Source organism: Oncorhynchus masou, chromosome 18 (genome assembly GCF_036934945.1).
Source record: "Oncorhynchus masou masou isolate Uvic2021 chromosome 18, UVic_Omas_1.1, whole genome shotgun sequence".
In the NCBI taxonomy this organism is placed as follows: domain Eukaryota; kingdom Metazoa; phylum Chordata; class Actinopteri; order Salmoniformes; family Salmonidae; genus Oncorhynchus; species Oncorhynchus masou.
Window position 1 is genome coordinate 47,775,731 of NC_088229.1, and position 26,058 is coordinate 47,801,788.

Below are 26,058 nucleotides of genomic sequence, written 5' to 3' on the forward strand. Positions count from 1 at the left end.
CTATGAATATGGGACAAAATACTAAACTTTTGACAATTTTTATATACTTTAAGTGAATTTCCCACAATACTGTAATTATAGTATGACTTCAACAGGGGGGCCTAGATACACAAAGTGCTTTAATTTCTAAACAGTTAACAGATATGTATGAAAATACCATCAAATAAATAGTGACATTCTGTACTGTCGCTTCATATGAAATATTTGATCTCAAATCCAAAATGCTGGAATAAAGAGCAACATGTTAACAAAGCAAATTTGAGGATAACGCTACAGAAGTTCTATCAACACATTGACTGTAGTACTCAATTTGAAAAAACGTCAATCCCTGTTACTCCCCCTTCCAGGATGCCTACAAGGCCCTCCCCCACCCTCCCTTCTGAAATTCAGATCATGACTCCATTTTGCTCCTCCCTTCCTATAGGCATAATCTCAAACAGGAAGTACCCATGCTAAGGTCTATTCACCGCTGGTCTGACCAATCGGAATCCATTATTCAAGATTGTTTTGATCACGCAGACTGCGATATGTTCCAGGTAGCATCTGAGAATAACATTGACATATACAGAGACATGGTGACTGAGTTCACCAGGAAGTGTATAGCGGATGTTGTTCCCACTTTACCTATTAAAACCTACCCAAACCAGAAACTGTGGATAGATGGCAGTATTCGCAGAAAACTGAAAGTGCAAACCACCCCATTTAACCATGGCAAGGCTACTGAGGATATGGTTGAATTCAAACAACAGTGTAGTAGTTATTCCCTCCGTAAGGCAATCAAACAGGCAAAACGTTAGTACAGAGACAAAGTGGAGTTGCAATTCAACGGCTCAGACATGAGATGTATGTAACAGGGTAAGCCATCTCCGTGGCTTGCTTGAGTAAGACGTTAAAGTGTGTTAACCCTCACAAGACTGCCGGCCCATACGGCATCCCTAGCCGCGTCCTGAGAGCATGCGCATACAAGCTGGCTGGAGTGTTTTACGGACATATTCAATCTCTCCCTATCCCAGTCTGCTGTCCCAACTTGCTTCAATATGTTCACCATTGTTCCTGTACCCAAGAAAGCAAAGGTAACTGAACTAAATTTTTATCATCCCCTAGTACTCCTGTCATAGACCCACTTCAATTTGCATACCTCCCCAATAGATCCACAGACGATGCAATCGCCATCGCACTGCACATTGCCTTATCCCATCTGGACAAGAGGAATATCTATGTAAGAATGATGTTCATTGACTATAGCTCAGCCTTCAACACCATAGTACCCTCCAAGCTCATCATTAAGCTCGGGGCCCTGAGTCTGGATCCCGCCCCGTGCAACTGTGTCCTGGACTTCCTGACAGGCTGCCCCCAGGTGTTAGGAACACAATACCTCCACTTCGCTGAACCTCAACACAGGGGGCCACAAGGGTGTGTGCTCAGCCCCCTCCTGTACTCCCTGTTCACCCATGACAGCGTGGCCACGCATGCCTCCAACTCAATCATCAAGTTTGCAGACAACACAACAGTAGTAGGCCTGATTACCAACAATGACGAAACAGTCTACAGGGAGGAAGTGAGGGCCCTGGCAGAGTGATGCCAGGTAAATAACCTCTCCCTCAACGTCAAAAAAATTAAGGGGCTGATCGTGGACTTCAGGAAACAGCAGAGGGAGCACGCCCTTATCCACATTGACAGGACCACAGTGGAGAAGGTGAAAAGCTTCAAGTTCCTTGGCATACACATCACTGACAATCTGAAATGGTCCACCCACACAGACAGTCTGGTGAAGAAGGCGGAACAGCACCTCTTCAACCTCATGAGGCTGAAGAAATTCGGCTTGGCCCCTAAAACCCTCACAAACCTTTACAGATGCACAATTGAGAGCTTCCTGTCGGGCTGCATCACCGCATGGTATGGCAACTGCACCGCCTGCAAACGCAGGGCTCTCCAGAGGGTGGTGCGGTCTGCCCAACGCATCACCAGGGGCACACTGCCCTCCAGCACCCGATGTCACAGGAAATCCAAAAAGATAATCAAGGCCATCAACCACCCGAGCTACGGCCTGTTCACCCCGCTACCATCTAGAAGGTGAGGTCAGTACAGATGCATCAAAGCTGGTACAGAGAGACTTAGAAGCTATTTTTATCTCAAGGCTATCAGACTGTTTAATAGCCATCACTAGCCGGCTACCACCCGGTTACTCAACCCTGCACCTTAGAGGAGGGGAGTGTACACTCTAAAATAATTATGGTTCTAACAAGTACCAGATAGGGGATCTTAGGCTTGTAACCATAGCATAATCTTTTTGTGCTATAATGAACCCTTTTTTGAAGGTTCAATAAAGAACCATGCTCATAAGATTCTAATTGGTGCTATAAAGAACATAAGATTCTATAAAGAACCATTTAAAAAAGTTGCTATATTGCACCAAAAAAAGGATTCCACTATGGTTGCAACCCTTTTTGGGACAACATAGAACTTTAAAAATATATATTTATAGAACCCTTGTTATGGTTCTTTATGGTTGGTTCATAAAGAACCATTGAAATGTTCTTTGTAGAGCCTATTGAAGAACCATACAAGGTTTTTTGTCCTGGTCAGCCATATTATATAGTTAGAAATCCAGCTGTCTAAGGCACTAAGTCTTCACTACAGCCCCGGGTTCGATCGCGGGCTGTGTCCCCGTTGGCCGAGACCGGGAGACCTATGAGGCTTCGCACAATTGACCTAGCGTCATCCGGGTTAGTTGCGGGTTTGGCCGGCCAGCATGTCCTTGTCGCTCTTGCGACTCCTGTGGCGGGCGCATGCACGCTGACACAGTTGGCAGTTGTACGGTGTTTCCTCCGACACACTTGTGCGGCTGGCTTCTGGGTTAAGCGAGCAGTGTGTCAAGAAGCAGTGTGGCTTGGCAGGGCCGTGTTATGGAGGACGCATGACTATCGACCTTCGCCTCTCCCGAGTCCGTACAGGAGTTGCAGCGATGGGACAAGACTGCAACCACCAATTGGCTATCACAAAATTTGGGCGAAAAAGGGGTAAAAAACATATATAAAATACATCCAGAGATATTATTGTGTTAATTGACAAGTTGAAGTAAGCTACAGCTATAAAGAGAATTGAGAATTACTGACGGATTAAGTCAAACACTCTCAATTGGCACAAGGGTCTTAAGTGATCATTTCACCAGACATTATCACTGGTAATGTATAATATGTCATGGCATAACACAACACATTTGATAAACTGGCCACTCTCATGGTTGTACAAAAATAGCTACATTTTAATTATCACTAAAAGGGCAAAGAATCCTTTTGTGAACTGCAAAGAATCTCAACTCAAATGGTTATTTGAAATGGTTATTTGAGTCATAAATATAAAAGTTAAAAAATGTATGTAGCAAACACCCCTTTAATCTGATTCCAGGGACACCCGCCCATAGTGTCTTTGCTCACTGTTCTCCATACAGTAGATGCCATGCTTGTTACAGTAGATGTTACTGATAGTTTGTTTGTAACAGAGATAAAAACATGCCGTAAGCAAGTTTGCGTGCGTGTGTGCATTCGTGTCTGTGTGCGAGCACGCTTGTGTGTTCAGAGTGAACTTACAGAGAAGCTGTATCTTTGGATGTTCTCGTAGTCCAGAGGCACATCCACCCTCATCCTGATATCAGCACGGCCCTGCACCGCTGTGGGTGAAATGGTGAAGTGATCCGAGTTGTTCCCTGTTAGGAACACCTGAAACATACTGTTCACTCCCTAGAGGAGAGGATGGAGGGAAGGAGTCACAAGGAAAAGATAATTAGATATTGCGTAAAGATTCAAAGGGATGAGAAGAAAAGCTGCGGTATGAGATGTGGGGCTGAATTACAAACTTATGGATGGAAATGAGATATTTTGTTAAATCCCTTATATTTACACTAATGTGAAAACAGAAATGTTGATAAAGGGTAACTGTTCCCTGTTAAAAGAAAAGAGGTATGCAGTCCTGGTGCAAAAGCACAGAGCATGTAATTAAACATCTGAATTAATCTATCATAAAATTATTAATACAGTACTATGGCAACAACATCTGTGGCAAAAAGTAATGACTCCTCCTTAATCAGTCAAGTTGCAGATGCTGTGCAGTATCATACATTCAGCATATGTCCTCCTACAGACTAGCATGTACACATTACAAGCATGTACACCAGGGGTGGGCAATAATAGCAATATCGACCAATTCGAATTGTTTTAATTTTATGGCTTTTCTAACAATTCTAGATACAAACTACAAACAAGTTTATGTTCAAGAGGCTAATAACAAAATATGTCAAATTACTTAAATATTGTAAAGGTGTATTATTGTTATTTTTGTATCACAAAGGGAATAAATGCATCATACATATATTAGAAAGTTCAGGAAAACATCAGGGAAGATCACTAAGTATCAATTGTGTTTCGTAGCATCGTGACGAAACAGAAGACACGTGCGTGTGCCTGAGAGTCTTAGCTTTCAGGAATGGGGTAATAAGAGCTAATAACTCCAACCAGTCAAAAGCTAGATCCAGAAACCGCTGATATGGCGTACATCGGAGGTTACTCACGTAACCGCGGTTCTATGAACTAAGCGGCACATTCAGTGACAATTCTTCTTGGTGTTGCTAAATCCACCGTGGGCGCTGTTAATAGACATATGACTTATTTTGCCCACCTCTGGTGTACATACTACTAGCATGTACAAGAAAAAAACTTCATTGTGTGTGAGTGAGAAAATGTATTTGACTCTATTCCGAATTATTCTGGAAGCGCTCATTCGATGCCAGTCACACGCATGTATTCACCTCTTATTGGTTCCATCCAAGCGCATTAATTTTTTTATTATGTCTACATGTCACTTTGCTCCTCTATCATCTCTCAATATCTCACTACCTCTACCTGTAATATATATCATATTCTCTCTCTTCTCTGTGTCTTTGAGATGCAGGGTCAGAGATTAGACAGTATCTCAGAGTAGCAGCTCTAACTTCCCCAGACTGGTGGTCTCCACACACACACACGCATGCATGCAAGCACACACACACAAATACATGCACAGACCCCCACACACCACTGTGAACGCATGGCACGGTAATGAACTGTGTCTCGTTACCCACAGCCAATTATAAAGGCCCCTTTTTCTATTTCTTCAGGAATCCATTTGCTCGTGATGACAGCGGGGAGAACGATTGATCCACAGAGAGAAAATAAGAGTTCTATAATCATTTAACCTGGAGTGTTCTCTTTTTTGTGGAAAAAGACAAGAAGAAAATAAAATGAACAAGAGACAGAAAAAATAAACCCGTGGAAAGATGAATAAGTGATGATTGGACCCCACTAATTGGACCTGAACATCAGACTGAAGGAGAGCCACTGGCTACTTCCCAAAATAGCACCCTATTCCCTACAGCAGTGGTTCCCAAACTGTTTATAGTGCTGTACCCCTTCAAACATTCAACCTTTCATGCAGGGAAACTGAAATCAGTTCTACCAAATTTCTATCAACATGTTAAATGTGCAACCAGAGGGAAACATTTCTAGATCACCTGTACTTCATGCACAGAGACGCGTACAAAACTCTCCCTCGCCCTCCATTTGGTAAATCCGGACACAACTCAATCCTCCTGATTCCTGCTTACAAGCAAAAATTAAAGCAGGAAGCACCAGTGACTCGGTCTATAAAAAAGTGGTCAGATGAAGCAGATGCTAAACTACAGGACTATTTTGCTATCACAAACTGGAGAATGTTCCGATATTCTTCCGAAGGCATTGAGGAGTACACATCAGTCACTGGCTTTATCAATAAGAGCATCGAGGAAGTCGTTACCACAGTGACCCAACCAGAAGCCATGGATTACAGGCAACATTCGCACTGAGCTAAAGGGTAGAGCTGCCGCTTTCAAGGTGCGGGACTCTAACCCGGAAGCTTACAAGAACTGCTGCTATGCCCTGCGACGAACCATCAATCAGGCAAAGCATCAATACAGGGCTAAGATTGAATCATACTGCACCGGCTCCGAAGCTCATCTTTGCAGGGCTTGCAAACTATTACAGACTACAAAGGGAAGCACAGCCGCGAGCTGCCCAGTGACACGAGCCTACCAGACAATCTAAATCACTTATATGCTCACTTCAAAGCAAGCAACACTGAGGCATGCATGAGAGCATCAGCTGTTGCGGACGACTGTGTGATCACGCTCTCCGTAGCCGACGTGAGTAAGACCTTTAAACAGGTCAACATTCACAAGGCTGTGGGAACAGACAGATTACCAGGACGTGTGCTCCGGGCATGTGCTGACCAACTGGCAGGTGTCACTGACATTTTCAACATGTCCCTGATTGAGTCTGTAATACCAACATGTTTCAAGCAGACCACCATAATCCCTGTGCCCAAGAACACAAAGGCAACCTGCCTAAATGACTACAGACCCGTAGCACTCACGTCTGTAGCCATGAAGTGCTTTGAAAGGTTGGTAATGGCTCACATCAACACCATTATCCCAGAAACCCTAGACCCACTCCAATTTACATACCGCCCAAACAGATCCACAGATGATGTAATCTCTATCGCACTCCACACTGCCCTTTCCCACCTGGACAAAAGGAACACTTATGTAAGAATGCTATTTAATTGACTACAGCTCAGTGTTCAACACCATAGTACCCTTAAAGCTCATCACTAAGCCAAGGATCCTGGGACTAAACACCTCCCTCTGCATCTGGATCCTGGACTTCCTATCGGGTCGTCCCCAGGTGGTGAGGGTAGGTAGCAACACATCTGCCACGCTTATCCTCAAAACTGGAGCTCCCCAGGGGTGCCCAGTCCCCTCCTGTAGTCCCTGTTCACCCACGACTGCATGGCCAGGCACGACTCCAACACCATCATTACGTTTGCAGACGACAACAGTGGTAGGCCTGATCACTGACAACGACGAGACAGCCTATAGGGAGGAGGTCAGAGACCTTTAAAAAAAAAAAATATTTCACCTTTATTTAACCAGGTAGGCTAGTTGAGAACAAGTTCTCATTTGCAACTGCGACCTGGCCAAGATAAAGCTTAGCAGTGTGAACAGACAACACAGAGTTACACATGGAGTAAACAATTAACAAGTCAATAACACAGTACAAAAGGCAGCAGAGTACTGGAACGAAAGGCGGCCAAATGAGGTATTGGCTTTAGGGATGATCAGTGAGATACACCTGTGGAGCGCGTGCTACGGATGGGTGTTGCCATCGTGACCAGTGAACTGAGATAAGGCGGAGCTTTACCTAGCATGGATTTGTAGATGACCTGGAGCCAGTGGGTCTGGCGACGAATATGTAGCGAGGGCCAGCCGACTAGAGCATACAAGTCACAGTGGTGGTATAAGGTGCTTTAGTGACAAAACGGATGGCACTGTGATAAACTGCATCCAGTTTGCTGAGTAGAGTGTTGGAGGCAATTTTGTAGATGACGTCGCCGAAGTCGAGGATCGGTAGCATAGTCAGTTTTACTAGGGTAAGTTTGGCGGCGTGAGTGAAGGAGGCTTTGTTGCGGAATAGAAAGCCGACTCTTGATTTGATTTTCGATTGGAGATGTTTGATATGAGTCTGGAAGGAGAGTTTACAGTCTAGCCAGACACCTAGGTACTTATAGGTGTCCACATATTCAAGGCCGGGTGGTGCCAGAATAACAACCTATCCCTCAACGTATCCAAGACTAAGGAGATGATTGGGGACTACAGGAAATGGAGGAGCGAGCACGCCCCCATTGTCATCGACGAGGCTGTAGTGGAGCAGGTTGAGAGCTTCAAGTTCCTTGGTGTCCACATCAACAACAAACTAGAATGGTTCAAACACACCAAGACAGTCGCGAAGAGTGCACAACAAAGCCTATTCCCCCTCTGGAAGCTAAAAAGATTTGGCATGGGTCCTGAGATCCTCAAAAGGTTCTACAGCTGCAACATCGAGAGCATCCTGACTGGTTGCATCACTGCCTGGTACGGCAATTGCTCGGCCCTTACTACAGAGGGCAGTTTGTACGGCCCAGTACATCACTGGGGCTAAGCTGCCTGCCATTCAGGACCTCTACACCAGGCGGTGTCAGAGGAAGGCCCCAAACGTTGTCAAAGACCCCAGCCACACCAGTCATAGACTGTTCTCTCTACAACCGCAAGCTGTACCGGAGAGTCCAGGACAAAAAGGCTTCTCAACAGTTTTTACCCAAAGCCATAAGACTCCTGAACAGGTAATCAAATGGCTACTTATTGCTTTACTTACCTACTGTTCACCTAATACCTTTTTTGCAGTATTGGTTAGAGCCTGTAAGTAAGCCTTTCACTGTAAGGTCTACACCTGTTGTATTCGGCGCACGTGACAAATGCACTTTGATTTGACATCCAGCTGCGTATCCCCTCTAGCACCAGGGTCATCGCACTCTCAAATGTTATTTTTTGCCATCATTGTAAGCCTGCCACACACACACTACAGAATACATTTATTAAACATAAGAATTAGTGTAAGTTTTTTCGATGAGGCTCTCTTGTTCAGATATTGGTAAGTGGACTGGAGGCAGGGTATCAAAGGGATAACGAATCCAGTTTCGGGAAAGTACCTGCGTAATTGCGCAACCAACTCACTCAGGTGCTTTGCTATATCACATTTGACATTGTCCATAAACATGAGTTCATTTGCACACAACAAAATCATACAATGATGAAAATACCTGTGTGTTGTCCTGCACACAGTAGAGCTCCAACTTCTTAATCATAGCCTCAATTTCTGTCCCGCACATTGAATATAGTTGCAGAGAGTCCCTGTAATCCTAGATTCAGATCATTCAGACAAGAAAAAACATCATCCAGATAGGCCAGTCGTGTGAGAAACTCGTCATCACGCAAGCGGTCAGACAAGTGATAATTATGGTCAGTAAAGAAAACTTTAAGCTCGGCTTTCAATAAAAAAAAACATGTCAATACTTTGCCCCTTGATAACCAGTGCACTTATGTATGTTGTAAAAGGGTTACCTGGTCAGTGCCCATATCATTGCATAATGCAGAAAATACACAAGAGTTCGTGGGCCTTCCTTTAACAAAGTTGACCATTTTCACTGTAGTGTCCAAAATGTGTTTCAAACTGTAAGGCATTTTCTTGGCAGCAACAGCCTCTTGTGGATGCTGCAGTGTACCCAAGTGGCATCGGGAGCAACTGCTTGCACGCGCGTTACCTCTCCACTATGTCTGCCTGTCATGGCTTTTCTGCCATCAGTACAGATACCAACACATATTGACCACCAAATTCCATTTGATGTCACAAAGCTGTCCAGTACTTTAAAAATATCCTCTCCTGTTGTCCTGGTTTCCAGAAGAAGAAGACTTCCTTAATTGACCCCTCATAAATGTAGCGGACATACCAGGAGCTGTGCCCGCCACATCTGTTGACTCATTCAGCTGTAATGCATAGAATTCACTGGCTTGCATGCAAACTAGTAATTGTTTCAAAACATCTCCTGCCATGTCACTGATGCGTCGTGAAACAGTGTTGTTTGATAAAGTGTTGTCTGTATAGTTTTTGGAGCCTTTTCCCCTAGCATTGTTCCAGACATATGCACGGCAGCAGGAAGAATTAAGCCCTCCACAATAGCATGGGGCTTGCCTGTCCTAGCCACTCGGTAGCTCACCTATATAAGACACTTCTAGCCCCTTCTTATTAATTGTCGTGTCTTTACTATCATTAAATTGAAGACTTCTCTGTAATTAGATTCTCTGTAATTAGTATTACGCGATAAAACGGATTAATCATGTAACCGTAATTAACTAGGAAGTCCCGGCACCAAGGAAAATATTCAGATTACAAAGTTAGAATTTCCCAATATAACCTTTCAGATATTTTCATATCTGATCAATAGTCTGACTAATTAATTATTTATTTTACTTCACGTTAGTCTCATTGCAAACGTCGTAAATTGTTGGTTATCTGCACAAACCCAGTCTTCACTATGAGTCATCCATACATCAATTGTCTTAAATCATGTATTTATTACTAACTAAGTAATTCACAGAAATGCGTGAACAAAACAAGTAAATATGGTTACAAGAAATGATAGGAGAATGTGCCCTAGTGGGCTAAACCAGGGTTTCTGGGATAATGGTGTGAAGTGAGTAAGACCTTTAAACAGGTTAACAATCACAATGCCGCAGGCCAGATGGATTACCAGGATGCTAATTCAGAGCATGCACTGACCAGCATGCTCAGCATTTAACACAATAGGGCCACCCACAGATGGTGAGTGTAGGCAACAACACATCTTCCACCCTTACCCTCAACACGGGGGCCCCTCAGGGGTGCATGCTCCGTCCCCTTCTGTACTCCCTGTTCACCCACGATTGCATGGCCATGCATGACTCCAACACCATCATTAAGTTTGCCAACGACATGACAGTGGTAAGCCTGTCAGATGTCAGGACAACATCCTCTCCCTAAATGTGGCCAAGACAAAGGAGTTTATCGTGGACTACATGAAACGGAGGGTCGAACACGGACCCATTCACTTCATCTGGGCTGTAGAGCTGATTGAGAACTTCAAGGTCCTCGGTGTCCACATCACTAAGGACCTATCATGGTCCAAACACACCAATACAGTTGTGAAAAGGGTACGACAACACCTTTTCCCCATCAGGAGGCTGAAAAGATTTGGCGTGGGCCTTTAGATCCTCAAAGTTCTACAGCTGCACCATTTATTGAATCTTGACTGGCTGCATCATCGCCTAGTATGGCAACTGCTCGGCATCCGACCGCATTGGCGCTAGAGAGGGTAGTGCGTACGGCCAAGTACATCACTGGCGCCAATCTCCCTGCCATCCTGGACCTCTATATGTGTAAGAGGAAGGCCATAACAATGGTCAAAGACTCCAGACACCCAAGTCGTAGACTATCCTCTCTGCTACCACGCGGAAAGCGGTACCGGACTGGCAAGTCTGGGACTAAAAGACCGCGAATCCGTAAGACTGCTGAACAGTTAATGAAATGACTACCAGACCATTTACATTGAACTCCTTTACTTTTTATTTAATTATTTTTAATGTTTTGCAATGACTCCCTTGCACTGGTTCTATGCACACTCACTAGACTTTACCCACACACTCACACATACCACATAAGCTCACACACAAAACACACACACACACACATGCATATTGACACCACACTCACTCACACATATACAGTAGTGGCCAAAAGTTTTGAGATTGACACAGATATTCATTTTCACTAAGTCTGCTGCCTCAGTTTGTATGATGGCAATTTGCATATACTCCAGAATGTTATGAAGAGTGATCAGATGAATTGCAATTAATTGCAAAGTCCCTCTTTTTCATGCAAATGAACTGAATCCCCCAAAAACATTTCCACTACATTTCAGCCATGCCACAAAAGGACCAGCTGACATCATGTAAGTGATTCTCTCATTAACACAGGTGTGAGTGTTGATGAGGACAAGGCTGGAGATCACTCTGTCACTCTACCTCGATTCCCTCAACTACCTCATATCCCTGCACATTGACTTGGTACTGTTGCTCTTTGTATATGAATTTGTTAGTGTTTTTATTGGGTTACTATTTTTTTATATATTTTTTGTCTTACTTTTTAACTCTGCACTGTCTGGAATGGGCTCGCAAGTAAACATTTCACTGTAAAGTCTACCCCTGTTGTATTCGGCGCATGTGACCAGTATAATTTGATTTGAAGTTGAGCTGAGCTGGGGGTTAACTTGCTGGGGATAGGGGGCAGTATTTTCACTTTGGATGAATTGCATGCCCATAGTGAACTACATCCTACTCTGTCCTAGATTTCTAATATATGCATATTATTATTACTATTGGATAGAAAACACCCCACAGTTTCTAAAACTGTTTGAATTATGTCTGTGAGTATAACAGAACTCATAGGGCAGGCAATCTTCCAAATAAGAAGTGAAATTCTGAATGTGGGTCAAATTTGACGTCATCGCCCCTTCCTTTCCAAACAAGATATGGATCTGGTAGCACTTCCTACGCATTCCACTTGATGTCCTCTGTCAGGACCCGGTTACGAACCCGGGTCTCCGGAGTGAGAAACAGTCACTTAACCAACTGAGCCACGAATAGTCGGCAGAACCCAGAAGATGAGGCAGACACAGCAGTACTTGAGACGGTGTATTTAATAAAGTAAAAAGTGAAGTCCTTCAGGAAAACATGTAACTCCACAACCTCAAAAGGAATTCCACAAGAACAAGGTAATCCACAAGGTAATCCTCCAAGACAAAAAGGTAAATCCACAAGGTGGTAGGTATAGCATAAAAAGCCTCAAAAGATACTCAAAAAAAATAAACAAGAACAAAAAACAGAATTCCACAAGAGCGTCCACCGGGATCAACAAGAGTTCACAGAATACTAGGGCTGGGTGCTAACATACAAACACAGAGCAAAGAACTGAGGGAAACTAAGGGTTTAAATACAATCAGGGGTAAACGAGGCACAGGTGCAAATAATAATGGGGATCAAGGGAAAGCAAAAGCACAATGGGGGCATCTAGTGACCAAAAACCGGAACAACCCTGGCCAAATCCTGACAGTCCTCATTCAGTAGAACGTGGAATGGAGCTTCTGGTGTGAACTTTGACCGAATGGGAGGGGAAATAGTCACGGTCTTGGCAGAATGCTATTTCCCTGTGTCGCATTTCTCTGTGGGTGCCACCGTCATTCCATTTGGCTGCAGATGAAAACGTATGATCCGGTTGGAACGTTATTGGATATATATGAAAATAACATCCTGAAGATTGATTCTCTACTTAGTTTGACTATTTTATTCGACCTGGAATATATATTTTTAAAGTTTTCGTGTGAGTTGTCCTGGACCAGCGTCATCTTTTGGGCATGTGAGCTGAAAGTGCTAGCAAATGCAGCTAATTGGACACTAGTATTGGACATTATGGAACAAAACAACGATTTATTGTGGAACTAGGACTTTATTTATTGTGGAACTAGGACTCCTTGCACTGCATTCTGATGAAAGATCATCAAATGTAAGGGAATATTTATGATGTAATTTCGTATTTCTGTTGACTCCAACATGGCAGAGAAATAGTTTTACGTCTGAGCGCTGTCTCAGATTATTGCATGGTAGGCTTTTTTCATAACGTTTTTAGAAAATCTGACACAACGGTTGCATTAAGAACCAGTGTATCTTTAATTATGTGTAGAACATGTATCTTTAGTCAACGTTTATGATGAGTATTTCTGTTATCTGGCGTAGCTTTCTATAATTCCTCATTCCGGCATTTCTGAACATGGCGTCAATGTAAACTGAGATCTGTGGATATAAATATGCATATTATCGAACAAAACATAAATGTACTGTGTAACATGTCATATGAGTGTCATCTGATGAAGATTTTCAAAAGGTTAGTGATTCATTTTATCTCTAATCCTGCTTTTGTGACTCTATCTTTGGCTGGAAAAAATGGTTGTGTTTTTCCTTTGATTTGGTGGTGATCTAACATAAATATATGTTGTGTTTTCGCTGTAAAACATTTTAAAAATCGGACATGATGGGTAGATGAACAAGATGTTTATCTTTCAATTGCTGTATTGGACTTGTTAATGTGTGAAAGTTAAATATTTCTAAAGAATATTTTGAATACCCTGCGCCACCTTTTCAGCTGAATGGGGGGGTGGAGTTCCCCTCGGCGATCGCCTTGCCATATTAAGCAGAGAGCAAGGGTTGCTGATGAGATGGCCCAGTGGGGGCTGCATTCTGATGCACTCTACTGTAGATCAGGTTTAAATCCATCTCACTGATGTACTGTAGCTATGTGGCTTTTTGCCCTGAGGCCAGATAGCTTATCCAATAAACCTAAACCACATGAGGTTGGTGGCACCTTAGTTGGGGAGAACGGACTCGTGGTAATGGCTGGAGCGGAATCAGTGGAATGGTATCAAATACATCAAACTTGGTTCAAGTGTTTGATACCATTCCATTTGCTTAGTTCTGGCCATTATTATAAGCCGTTGTCCCCTCAGCAACCTCCTGTGACCTTAAAGCATCTATTGTGGAGATTTCACATGGGCACTGCTTGTATAGATTGAGGTATGCAGCATTTATGTGACACTGCCAACCTCTGCAAACACACACACACACCTGTTTTGAGACTGCTGATAGCGGCACTCCTCTTATCTGCCAGATTTACCCATCAACTGATGAGGAGCTCCCATGGAATAGAGGTGATTTTCTTTGCCATCCCGAGCCATCGCCATGCCGACAGGAGCAAACACACTCCACGGCAAGAATAAACAAACCTGCAGCTGAATATGCCACTATCGCTCCCTCAGACACGTTGTCTCTCTTTCTCTCTGTCTCCCTCTGCCTCTCACTGTCTAACCCTCTGTCTAACCCTCTCTCTTTCTCTCTCCCTCAGCCTCTCTCCCGCTCTCCTCATCCCTCATTTGTTTCCCTCAACCTCTCACTTTGCATATCTCTCAGCCTCCCCCTCTCGTTCTGTATATCTGCCTTATCATTCACTTCACCGCCTGCCTGTACTCCATTAGTTATGCTACTTTTCCCCTACCTTCTTCCCTCTTTACCACCCCATATACCCCCTCTCCTCTTCCTTCTCTCCCTCCTTCTCATTCTCTCTCCACTTCACTTGCAGTTATCTGTCAAATTCCATCCTGGCGGCTGTGGTGCTGGAATCAATCAGAGTTGACTAGCTTTCAGCTTATCTCAACCCAAGGTGATATATTTTCCTTGTTAGCTATAATTTGATGCTCTATCCCATCTCTTCCAAAGCAAATTAAATTGTAGTTGAGTCGAATGGAGCTCCTAGTTTCAGGCTGCCCTGAGAGAGTGAGCAAGTGTGTGTGTATATAAGAAGACTGTGTGTTTGGGAGTTAGAAATAGTGTGTCAAATCCAATCAAAGCTTATTTGTCACATGCGGCGAATAAAACGGATGTAGACTTTACCAAGAAATGGTTGCTAACGAGCCCTTACCAACGATGCAGAGTTAAAAAATTATCATACAAATAAAACTAGTATCACAAGAGGAATAAAATACACAAGAATGGAGATTTATACAGGTTGTACCATTACTAAATCAATGTGCTGGGGTATGAGGTATTTGAGGTAGATACTGTATGAATATGAAGGCAGGGTAAAGTGATTAGGCATCAGGATAGATAAAGAGAGTAAAATAAAGAGCAGAGTAGCATCAGCATATGATGTGTTTATGTCATCAAGGCAGATGGTGGCACTTGATTACTACATTATTCTATGCAGTGCCTTGAAAAAGTATTCATCCCTCTTGGCGTTTTTCCTATTTTGTTGCACAACAACCTGTAATTTAAATGGATTTATTTGGATTTCATGTAATGAATATACACAAAATAGTCCAAATTGATGAAGTGAAATAAAATAAAATACTTGTTTCAAAAAATTAAAAAACATAAAAAATGGGAAAGTGGTGCATGCATATGTATTCACCCCTTTTACTATGAAGGCTCTAAACAAGATTTGGTGCAACCAAGTACCTTCAGATGTCACATAATTAGTTAAATAAAGTCCACCTGTGTGCAATCTAAGTGTCACATGATCTCAGTATATATACACCAGTATATATACACCTGTTCTGAAAGGCCCCAGAGTCTGCAACACTTCACCGCCGATGGCGTAGCAGTCAGACGTCTTGTCCTGTCCCTTGTATATATTGTTTTTACATATTTTTCTTCGCATATCTTTTAAAATATTTCGTTAAACCTCAACATCTAAATACTCTCCTGCAACCCACCTCACCCAATGTACCGTGGATCTGCTTTTTTTTCCTAAAGTATTTATATTTACTTCGGATCCGGAACCCCTCAACTGAAGCTAGCCAGCTAACTACCAGCTATCAGTCAGCAAACCATTGCTAGCGGTCATCAGCTAGCCTTTAGCTCGGAAAGCTCTTGCCAGTTTGAACAACGCAACTCTAACCAGACCTATTATTTTTATCCCCGGATTCCCACCGAAACGGAACATTTTCATCTGGATCTTCACAACTAGCTAACCGCAACCCACATGACTACTCCTGGCTAGCTTGTCCATCCACTAAGCTTGAAGCTAGCCCGGCCAGAGCTCCTGTGCTACCACCGAAGCATACTCCTGGGCTACAATATCCGGATCCCTTCTACAGCCAGTACGAGGCATGGAACCCCGCAGATCCCCTACAACTGGAATACCAGCATAATCTGCCTGAGGACTCCGGTGCAACGCCCGTTGAAGGCCCATTATGCTAACCAGCTAGGCCTGCTTAGCTACCTAGAGCTACTTGGAACCCTACTAATACCACGACCGGTCTATCGATGTAACCGCATGAAGAGACATAAACAGACTTAAACCCATCGCGATGTCCCCCAAAGGCTAACTTTCTAGCCCTTGCTATCTGCTTGCTTGCTAATTCGGTCTGCTAACTGCTAGCCTGCCCCGGTCTAGTAACTGCTAGCTTGTTTAGCCCCGGTCTGCTAACTGCTAGCTTGTTTAGCCCCGGCCTACTAACTGTTAGCTTGTTAACACAGGCCTGCTAACTGTCTGAATCGCCGTGTCCCCAGCCAGCCCTACCACTCACTGGACCCATATTTATTTTCAATCTCTTTTATATTATACCTTCCGGTAACCTGCCTCACTCAATGTGATACGGAATCACTATTATTTTTAATTCAATGTGATACGGAATCACTATTATTTTTAATTTTAGAACACATTCAAGAACCTCCAGAAGCTAACCAGCTCACTAGCTACAAGCTATTTAGTCATTGTTAGCCACTGCTAGCGGCTTTTACCTTCTGCACAGCCAGATAGTTTTTTTTTTGCCTGGCTAATACTCGCCAGTCTACCAGTATAAAACTGTCTCTCCAAAACAACGCCGGATTCCTGCCGTATCCCTGGACCACTACTTCTGATCTTCACAGCTAGCTTGCACCCAGTACCGAAGCTATTCCTGAGGCCCACTACCCGGCCTACTCAGCTGTTCACCCGAACCACACTCATACACTGCTAGAGCCCAATAATCCACCGGATCCTTGCTGTAAACCCTGGACCTTGGCTAACGCCACTGCCACGAAGCTAGCACCAGTTAGCCGTGAGCCAGGCACATCTCCCTGCTAGCAGGCACATCTCCCTGCCAACCCCCCCTACCACCCCCGGGCTACTAACTTTAAACGCTGTGTCGCTAGCGTAGTGGCGGCTTCCCTGTCCCATCTACTGCTGCCCCCTGGACACTGTGATCACTTGGCTACATAGCTGATGCCTGCTGGACACTGTGATCACTTGGCTGCATAGCTGATGCCTGCTGGACTGTCCATTAATCATGGTCCTCCATTCTGTTTGCTTATGTTTTTATCTGTCGGCCCCAGCCGCGAACTCAGGCTCTGTGTGTAGTTAATCCGACCCTCTCTGCCTAGTCAATGCCATTTTACCTGCTGTTGTTATGCTAGCTGATTAGCTGTTGTCTCACCTGTTGTTTTAGCTAGCTCTCACAATCAACACCTGCGATTACTGTATGCCTCGCTGTATGTCTCTCTCAAATGTCAATATGCCTTGTATACTGTTGTTCAGGTTAGTTAGCATTGTTTTAGTTTACAATGGAGCCCCTAGTTCCACTCTTCATACCTCTGATACCTCCTTTGTCCCACCTCCCATACATGTGGTGACATCACCCATTACAACCAGCATGTCCAGAGATACAACCTCTCTTATTATTATGTACCCGCACCCCACCATACCCCTGTCTCCGCATTATGCCCTGAATATATTCTACCATGCCCAGAAATCTGCTCTTTTTTTCTTTGTCCCCAACGCTCTAGGTGACCAGTTTTGCTAGCCTTTAGCCGCACCCTCATACTCCTCCTCCCCTGTTCCGCGGGTGATGTGGAGGTAAACCCACGACCTGCATGTCCCAAGGCACCCTCATTTGTTGACTTCTGTGATTGAAAAAGCCTTGGCTCCTCCCTAAGTTTGTTTTACTCACTGCTTTAGCACCCTCTGCTAACCCTGATGTCCTTGCTGTGTCTGAATCCTGGCTTAGGAAGGCCACCAAAAATTCTGAGATTTCCATAACCAACAATAACATTTTCCGTCAAGATAGAACTGCCAAAGGGGGAGGAGTTGCAGTCTACTGCAGAGATGGCCTGCAAAGTAATGTCATACTTTCCAGGTCCATACCCAAACAGTTCAAACTACTAATTTAAAAAATGACTCTCTCCAGAAATAAGTCTCTCACTGTTGACGCCTGCTACCGACCCCCCTCAGCTCCCAGCTGTGCCCGGACACCATTTGTGAATTGATCGCCCCCCATCTAGCTTCAGAGTTTGTTCTGTTAGGTGACCTAAACTGGGATACTCTTAACACCGCGGCAGTCCTACAATCTAAGCAAGATGCCCTCAATCTCACACAAATCATCAAGGAACCCACCAGGTACAACTCTAAATCTGTAAACAAGGGCACCCTCATAGACGTTATCCTGACCAACTGGCCCTCCAAATACACCTCCGCTGTCTTCAACTAGGATCTCAGCGATCACTGCCTCATTGCCTGTATCTGCTATGGGTCCGCAGTCAAACGACCACCCCTCATCACTGTCAAACGCTCCCTAAAACACTTCTGCGAGCAGGCCTTTCTAATCAACCTGGCCCGGGTATCCCGTCAGTTGAGGATGTCTGGTCATTCTTTAAAAGTAACTTCCTCACCATTTTAGATAAGCATGCTCCGTTCCAAAAAATGCAGAACTACAAACAGATATAGCCCTTAGTTCACTCCAAACCTGACTGTCCTCGACCAGCACAAAAACATCCTGTGGCGGACTGCAATAGCATCGAATAGTCCCCGCGATATGCAACTGTTCAGGGAAGTCAGGAACCAATACACGCAGTCAGTCAGGAAAGCAAAGGCCAGCTTCTTCAAGCAGAAATTTGCATCCTGTAGCTCTAACTCCAAAAAGTTCTGGGACACTGTAAAGTCCATGGAAAACAAGAGCACTGAGGCTAGGTAACACTGTCACCACCGATAAATCCATGATTATCGAAAACCTCAACAAGCATTTCTCAACGGCTGGCCATGCCTTCCTCCTGGCTACTCCAACAGCTCCATTCCCTGATCCACCTCTACGCAGACGACACCATTCTGTATACTTCTGGCCCTTCCTTGGATACTGTGCTATCTAACCTCCAAACGAGCTTCAATGCCATACAACATTTCTTACAACTGCTCTAAAACGCTAGTAAAACCAAATGCATGCTTTTCAACCGTTTGCTGCCTGCACCCGCATGCCAGACTAGCATCACCACCCTGGATGGTTCCGACCTAGAATATGTGGACATCTATAAGTACCTTGGTGTCTGGCTAGATTGTAAACTCTCCTTCCAGACTCATATCAAACATCTCCAATCTAAAATCAAATCTAGAGTCGGCTTTCTATTCCGCAACAAAGCCTCCTTCACTCACGCCACCAAACTTACCCTAGTAAAACTGGCTATCCTACCAATCCTCGACTTCGGCGACGTCATCTATAACATAGCTTCCAATACTTTACTCAGCAAACTGGATACAGTTTATCACAGTGACATCCGTTTTGTTACTAAAGCACCTTATACCACCCACCACTGCGACCTGTATGCTCTAGTCGGCTGGCCCACTGGCTCCAGGTCATCTATAAGTCCATGCTTGGTAAAGCTCTGCCTTATCTCAGTTCACTTGTCACGATGGCAACACCCACCCGTAGCACGCGCTCCAGCAGGTATATCTCACTGATCATCCCTAAAGCCAACACCTCATTTGGCCGCCTTTCGTTCCAGTTTTCTGCTGACTGTGACTGGAACGAATTGCAAAAATCACTTATCTCCCTCACCAACTTCAAACATCTGCTATCTGAGCAACTAACCAATCGCTGCAGCTGTACATAGTCCATCGGTAAATAGCCCACCCAATTGACCTACCTCATTCCCATACTGTGTATATTTATTTACCTTTCTGCTCTTTTGCACACCAGTATCTCTACCTGTACATGACCATCTCATCATTTATCACTCCAGTCTCCTCATGCCTTTTGCACACCATATGTATATAGACTCTTTTTTTTCTTTCTTTTTCTACTGTGTTATTGACTTGTTAATTGTTTACTCCATGTGTAATTCTGTGTTGTTGTCTGTTGACACTGCTATGCTTTATGTTGGCCAGGTCGCAGTTGTAAATGAGAACTTGTTCTCAACTAGCCTTCATGGTTAAATAAAGGTGAAATAAATATACAAATTAAATTAAAAAACCACCACTAAGCAAGCGGCATCATGAAGACCAAGGAGCTCCCCAAACAGGTCAGAAACAAAGTTGTGGGGAAGTACAGATCAGGGTTGGGTTCTAAAAAAAATAGCAGAAACTTTGAATATCCTACGGAGCACCGTTAAATCCATTATTACAAAATGGAAAGAATATGGCACCACAACAAACCTGCCAAGAGAGGGCCTCCCACCAAAACTCACAGACAAGGCAAGGAGGGCATTAATCAGAGAGGCAACAAAGAGACTAAAGATAACCTTGGAGGAGCTGCAAAACTCCACAGCAGAAATTGGAGTATCTGTCCATAGAACCACTTTAAGCCGTACACTCCACAGAGATGGGCTTTATGGAAGAGTGTCCAGAAAAAATTATGCACGCTCAACTTTTCAGTTTTTTTGTCTTATTTCTTGTTTGTTTCACAATAAAACATATTTTGTATCTTCAAAGTGATAGGCATGTTGTGTAAATCAAATGATACAAACCCCCCCAAAAATATATTTTAATTCCAGGTTGTAAGGCAACAAAATAGGACAAATGCAATGGGGTGAATACTTTCACAAGCCACTGTACACATTCATTACTATGGGACAGCTGGAGATCGAATTTGAATATTGAAACACTGTTGCAATGTCAGAGACGGATGGCAAGGTTTATACAAATCACCACTGTTGAAAACAAAATGTTAGTCTAAATTAAATGTGAGATAATGTCTAGATGATTTTTATAGTGGAGTTTATAATTTGCCTGGCTGTGCTAATGAGACAGTGGATTGCGCAGGCAGATGGAATAGAGTAAATAGGCTTTTTAACATCATAGATTTAGCCGGTTATAACTTGTGGAGCAGACACCGGCTGGAATGTGCTTTAAACCATTCAGCATCAGGATTAGACCCACCCGTTGTCTAATGATTTATTAATTGATCTTATCCTACTCAAATAGAAATAACTTACATTTTTACTTATTGCACCCGTTACTGAAATGGTTGTTCTATTTTAAATGTTTAAGGCACTCTCATACCTTAGTCTTCTCAACTCTGGCAGTCATTCTGAATGTAGGTTGCGGGTGAATAACAATTCTAAATGTTGGTTATCCCCACTCTTGCTGGATTCCAATAGGAATTACACATCACTTTGCAAGCCATCATAATGTGACCTGCAGGCCTGATGTGGTCTGTAAACATGATTTTCAGGCCACTTTATTAGGGTAGAACTAGGTCATTAAAAGAAGACCTCCGAAACTATATTCAGTTGGGAACTCACTTGGTGAAGGCCACTGGACTGAATATTGAATGAATTCTACAACCATCTCTCTGTCACTAGCAAACAAAGTCATGGGTGGTACTGGTAACTCTAAAATTCACTCAAAAGGCACCCTGGAAAATATGCATATAAGGTTCAACACCCTACAGCAGGGCTATTCAAATCTGTTCCTGGAGGGCCCAAACATTTTTGGTTTGGGATTTTTGTATGGTTCATCAAAGAACCATCCCATGTATAGACGGGTTGATTGTTCAGAAACAAAACCGATGTGTGCACAACTATGGAGCAAAACAGACACCATTGACTGGTAGCAACATGTAAACTGTATATAGTCTCCAAATGTTTATTGAAAACATAAATACATTTGCACAATGAGCACTTGTCTCTCAAATTCATCGCAACAGTTGTTGGTTAGCTATTATAGCAAATGTTTGCCATATTAGCACAGACATGACATCAGATTCATGATTTCGACTGTCTGAGAAACGCTGCCTGCCGGTCTGTCTCGTCCTGACCCCCAACCCCTACACATTCATTACTATGGGACAGCTGGAGATGGAATTTTTAATATTGAAACAATGTTGTAAATGTCAGAGAGACATTGATTACAAGCAACATTTGCACTGAGCTAAAGGGTAGAGCTGCTGCTTTCAAGGAGCGGGAAAGGAAATCCCGCTATGCCCTCTGACAAACCATCAAACAGTTAAAGCATCAATATAGGACTAAGATCGAATCATACTACAACGGCTTCGACGCTCGTTGGATGTGGCATGGCTTGCAACCTATTACAGACTGCAAAGGGAAGCACAGCCGAGAGCTGCCCAGTGACATGAGCCTACCAGAGGAGCTAAATAACTTATATGCTCGCTTCGAGGCATGTAACACAGAAACATGCATGAGAGCAACAGCTGTTCTGGACGACTGTGTGATCATGCTCTCCGCAGCCAGTGAGTAAGACCTTTAAACAGATCAATATTCACAAGGCTGCTGGCCAGACGGATGACCAGTGTCTTCACCGACATTTTCAACCTCTCCCTGTCTGAGTCTGTAATACCAGCATGTTTCAAGCAGACCACCATAGTCCCTGTGCCCACGGACACTAAGTTAACCTCCCTAAATAACTACCGAGCTGTAGCACACGTCTGTAGCCGTGAAATGCTTTGAAAGGCTGATTATAGCTCACATCAACACCATTATCCCAGAAATCCTAGACCCACTCCTATTTGCATACCGCCTCAACAGATCCACAGATGATGCAATCTCAAATGCACTCCACACTGCCCTTTCCCACATGGACAAAAAGAACACCTAAGTATGTGAGGATGCTGTCCATCAACTACAGCTCAGCTTTCAACACCATAGTCCCCTCCAAGCTAGGACCCTGGGACTGAACACCTCTCTCTGCAACTGGATCCTGAATTTCCTTACGGGCCGATGCCAGGTGGTGAGGATTGGCAACAGTATCTCCGCCACGCTGACCCTAAACACGGGGGCCCCTCAGGCGTGTGTGCTTCGTCCCCTCCTGTACTCCCTGTTCACCCATGACTGTGTGGCCACTCATGACTCCAACATCATCAAGTTTGCTGACGACACGACGGTGGTAGGTCTGATCACCGGCGACAATGAGACAGCCTATAGGAAGGAGGTCAGTCACCTTACAATGTGGTGCTGGAATAACAACCTCATCCTCGACGTCAATAAGACCAAGGAGCTGATCTTGGACTACAGGACATGGGGGGGGCAAGCACACCCCTATCCACATCGACGGGGCTGCAGTGGAGTGGGTCGATAGCTTCACGTTCCTCTGTGTCCAAATCACTAAGGACTTAAAATGGTCCACACACACACGTTCACAGTCATGAAGAAGGCGCGATAGAGAGATTGAAAAGGTTTGGCATGGGCCCTCAAATCTTCAAAAACTCTGTACCATTGAGAGCATATTGGCTGGCTATATCACTGCTTAGTATGAAAATAACACCACCCTCGATCGCATGGAGCTACTGATGGTGGTGTGGACAGACCAGTACATCACTGAGGCTGAGCTCTATATCAGGCGGAGTGAAAGGAAGGCCCCAAATCGTTAAAGACTCCATCCACCCAAGCCATAGACTGTTCTCTCTGCTTCTGCATGGCAAGCGGTACCGATGCATCATGTCTGACACCAACAGGAACAGCTTCTATCTCCAAGCTATAAGACTGCTAAATAGCTAACTAAATAGCTAACAAAATGACTTCACGGACTATCTCAGTTGACCCTTTTATTTTAATTATGTCTCTACAAAGTTTCCTCCTTTAAAAGTTGTGTCATACTGCAGCACACCTTGTGGGCAGCATTCTATGGCACGCTATTTAATTGTCAGCCATTTTTTACATTAATGCAAGTTTGACCTCCACGGTGCAACTTTAAGAAGCATTTGATAGTCTCCCATATTGGCGTTATTAGATCATTTAAAACCTTTTTTTTGTAATACATGGGATTGATTGTAATAAATGTGGCGTAATTAATTTGATTAATATTATGGTGTTTCTATTCCGAGGAAAAACAAAAACGAAAACCTCAGGGATTCCGTTAGGATTGAAGGGAAAATACTGTGCTGTACATTGTGACGATCGGTAGTAGTCTACAGCATAACAGAGGAATATCTAAGGGGCATAACATTTCCACACCCTAATTGTAGTGTAAGCAATACTCATTTTGCCTATGGTAGGCCTACAGTATATAAATAAATAAAAATTCCAATGACATGACTCTCCTGCAATAATTGAACATTTTAGTTTCTCCATGCTTGTCTCAGAGCAGCGCGAAACGGTGCTGAAATAGACGTAATCTGAATAAAGGCCAAAATAATATTTATGAAGGCGAAAATATAGCCCTGCTAACAGTGACACTGTACAATGTGACCATGTTTGTTTGAAATAGTATTTTCCAGTAAGTAGCAATTTGTTTGCCTTCATTAGACAACTTTGTTCCAGTATTTCTGTAATTCAGTGATATTTATTCCCATAGTAATTCGTTAAGGATCCATAACTAAAACAACATCTGCATTTTGAAAGAGTATTTTTATCAATATTTTATTAAATAAAGGTTACACTAAGAGTATAACATTTCTGCACCCTCATTTTTTTATTATTCTAGTCTAACCTATACCCAAACAAAGAATAAGTGAAAATAAAAATCTCTTTGATTTATCAAGACCAGCTCCCATGCTAGTCTCAGAGCAGCATGAAACGGTGCTAAAATAGTTGTAGGCTTTTTCAATACTTCAATGTTTTATTTAAACAAAGAAGACTGACACCACTTTTAACAGCACATTACTCAACACTAGTGAGACTCATGTCGCCTAACGGTAGGCCTACAGTTTATGGAAAAATGTGACATGACTCTCCGCCAATAATTACATATAGAGTGTTGGAGGATTCTAAATTAAAACCAAAAGCCATCTCATGGGACTCCTGGTGGCGGCCGGCACGGGAATCGAACCTGCATCTGTAGCAGCGCATTTTCCAATCCAGAGCCCCCATCCACAAAGTATCAAAATACAGAGAGGAGTTGGTAAAGGAATATTGTCCTGCTAATAGCCCATAATGGGCTATTATAATATTGTACATGGATGTCCAGGTCAGGATAACCTAAACATTTCTTTATTAAATACTATAGGAAATAATGATGGTACTTATTTATTTTGATCCAAAGTGATTCACTCAGCTTTATGTAGGTGCCGGCTATATGACTGTGTAATCAACTTGATAATATATAGCAATATTTTGGAGGTTATTTCAGTTTTTTTTAAATGAAAGAGAGCGATTATAATCTGAATAAACATCAAATAAATTGTAAAGGCCAAAACATTTATTTATGTTTTTAGAAGAAGAGAAATGCTGGGCCAATTGAGTGCCACCCATAAAGGCCTAAATGTAGCCCTGCTAATAGCCATAATGGCGCTATACAACGTGACCGTGTCTTTGAAAGTGTATTTTCCAGTAAGCAACCATTTGTTTACCTTCAATAGACAACTGTTTTCCAAAATGTATGCAATTCACTGATATTTATTTCCATAGTAATTCGTTATGGATCCATAACTAAATAAACATCAGCATTTTGAAAGAGTATTTTTATCATTATTTATTAATGAAAGCATAAATAACTTGATGAATAAATACTGTACTGTAGTTTTGAGTTAGAAATGTAACACTTCAGAGTACTTAAGCATAGAATGCATTGCAGGTAGGGGGATGCTCACATCTACAGGCTATAAAGGGTCTATTGTACTGCTAACTGGGTTACAAGTGTTTGAAAACCTGTTTTCAAAATGCCACCAGCTGTCCATCACTACCGTAAATAAAAGCATAGCATCTTGTTTACATCTCGTATACATTCTTTATTGTAACCACAATGTCACAAATAATTTGTATCTACCTTTCCAATTACTTTTAGTGTTTGAGATTAATTTTATTAATATTATAGTCTTTCTATTCCAAGGAAAACT

General features: G+C 43.2%; 1 protein-coding gene across 2 annotated transcripts in view; it reads right to left on the reverse strand.

The window, feature by feature from the left end:
• LOC135504722 (cadherin-23-like) overlaps positions 1–26,058 on the reverse strand; it is a 611,744-nt gene that overhangs the window by 281,091 nt on the left and 304,595 nt on the right. Inside the window, exons 9-10 of one of the 2 annotated variants that reach the window (XM_064923534.1) lie at positions 23,391–23,396; positions 3,591–3,740 (exon numbers count right to left, since the gene is read on the reverse strand). In XM_064923534.1, the coding sequence (XP_064779606.1) occupies positions 3,591–3,740; positions 23,391–23,396 (156 nt within the window). The remainder of the gene's footprint in view (positions 1–3,590; positions 3,741–23,390; positions 23,397–26,058) is intronic. The other variant, XM_064923533.1, reaches the window with a different exon arrangement.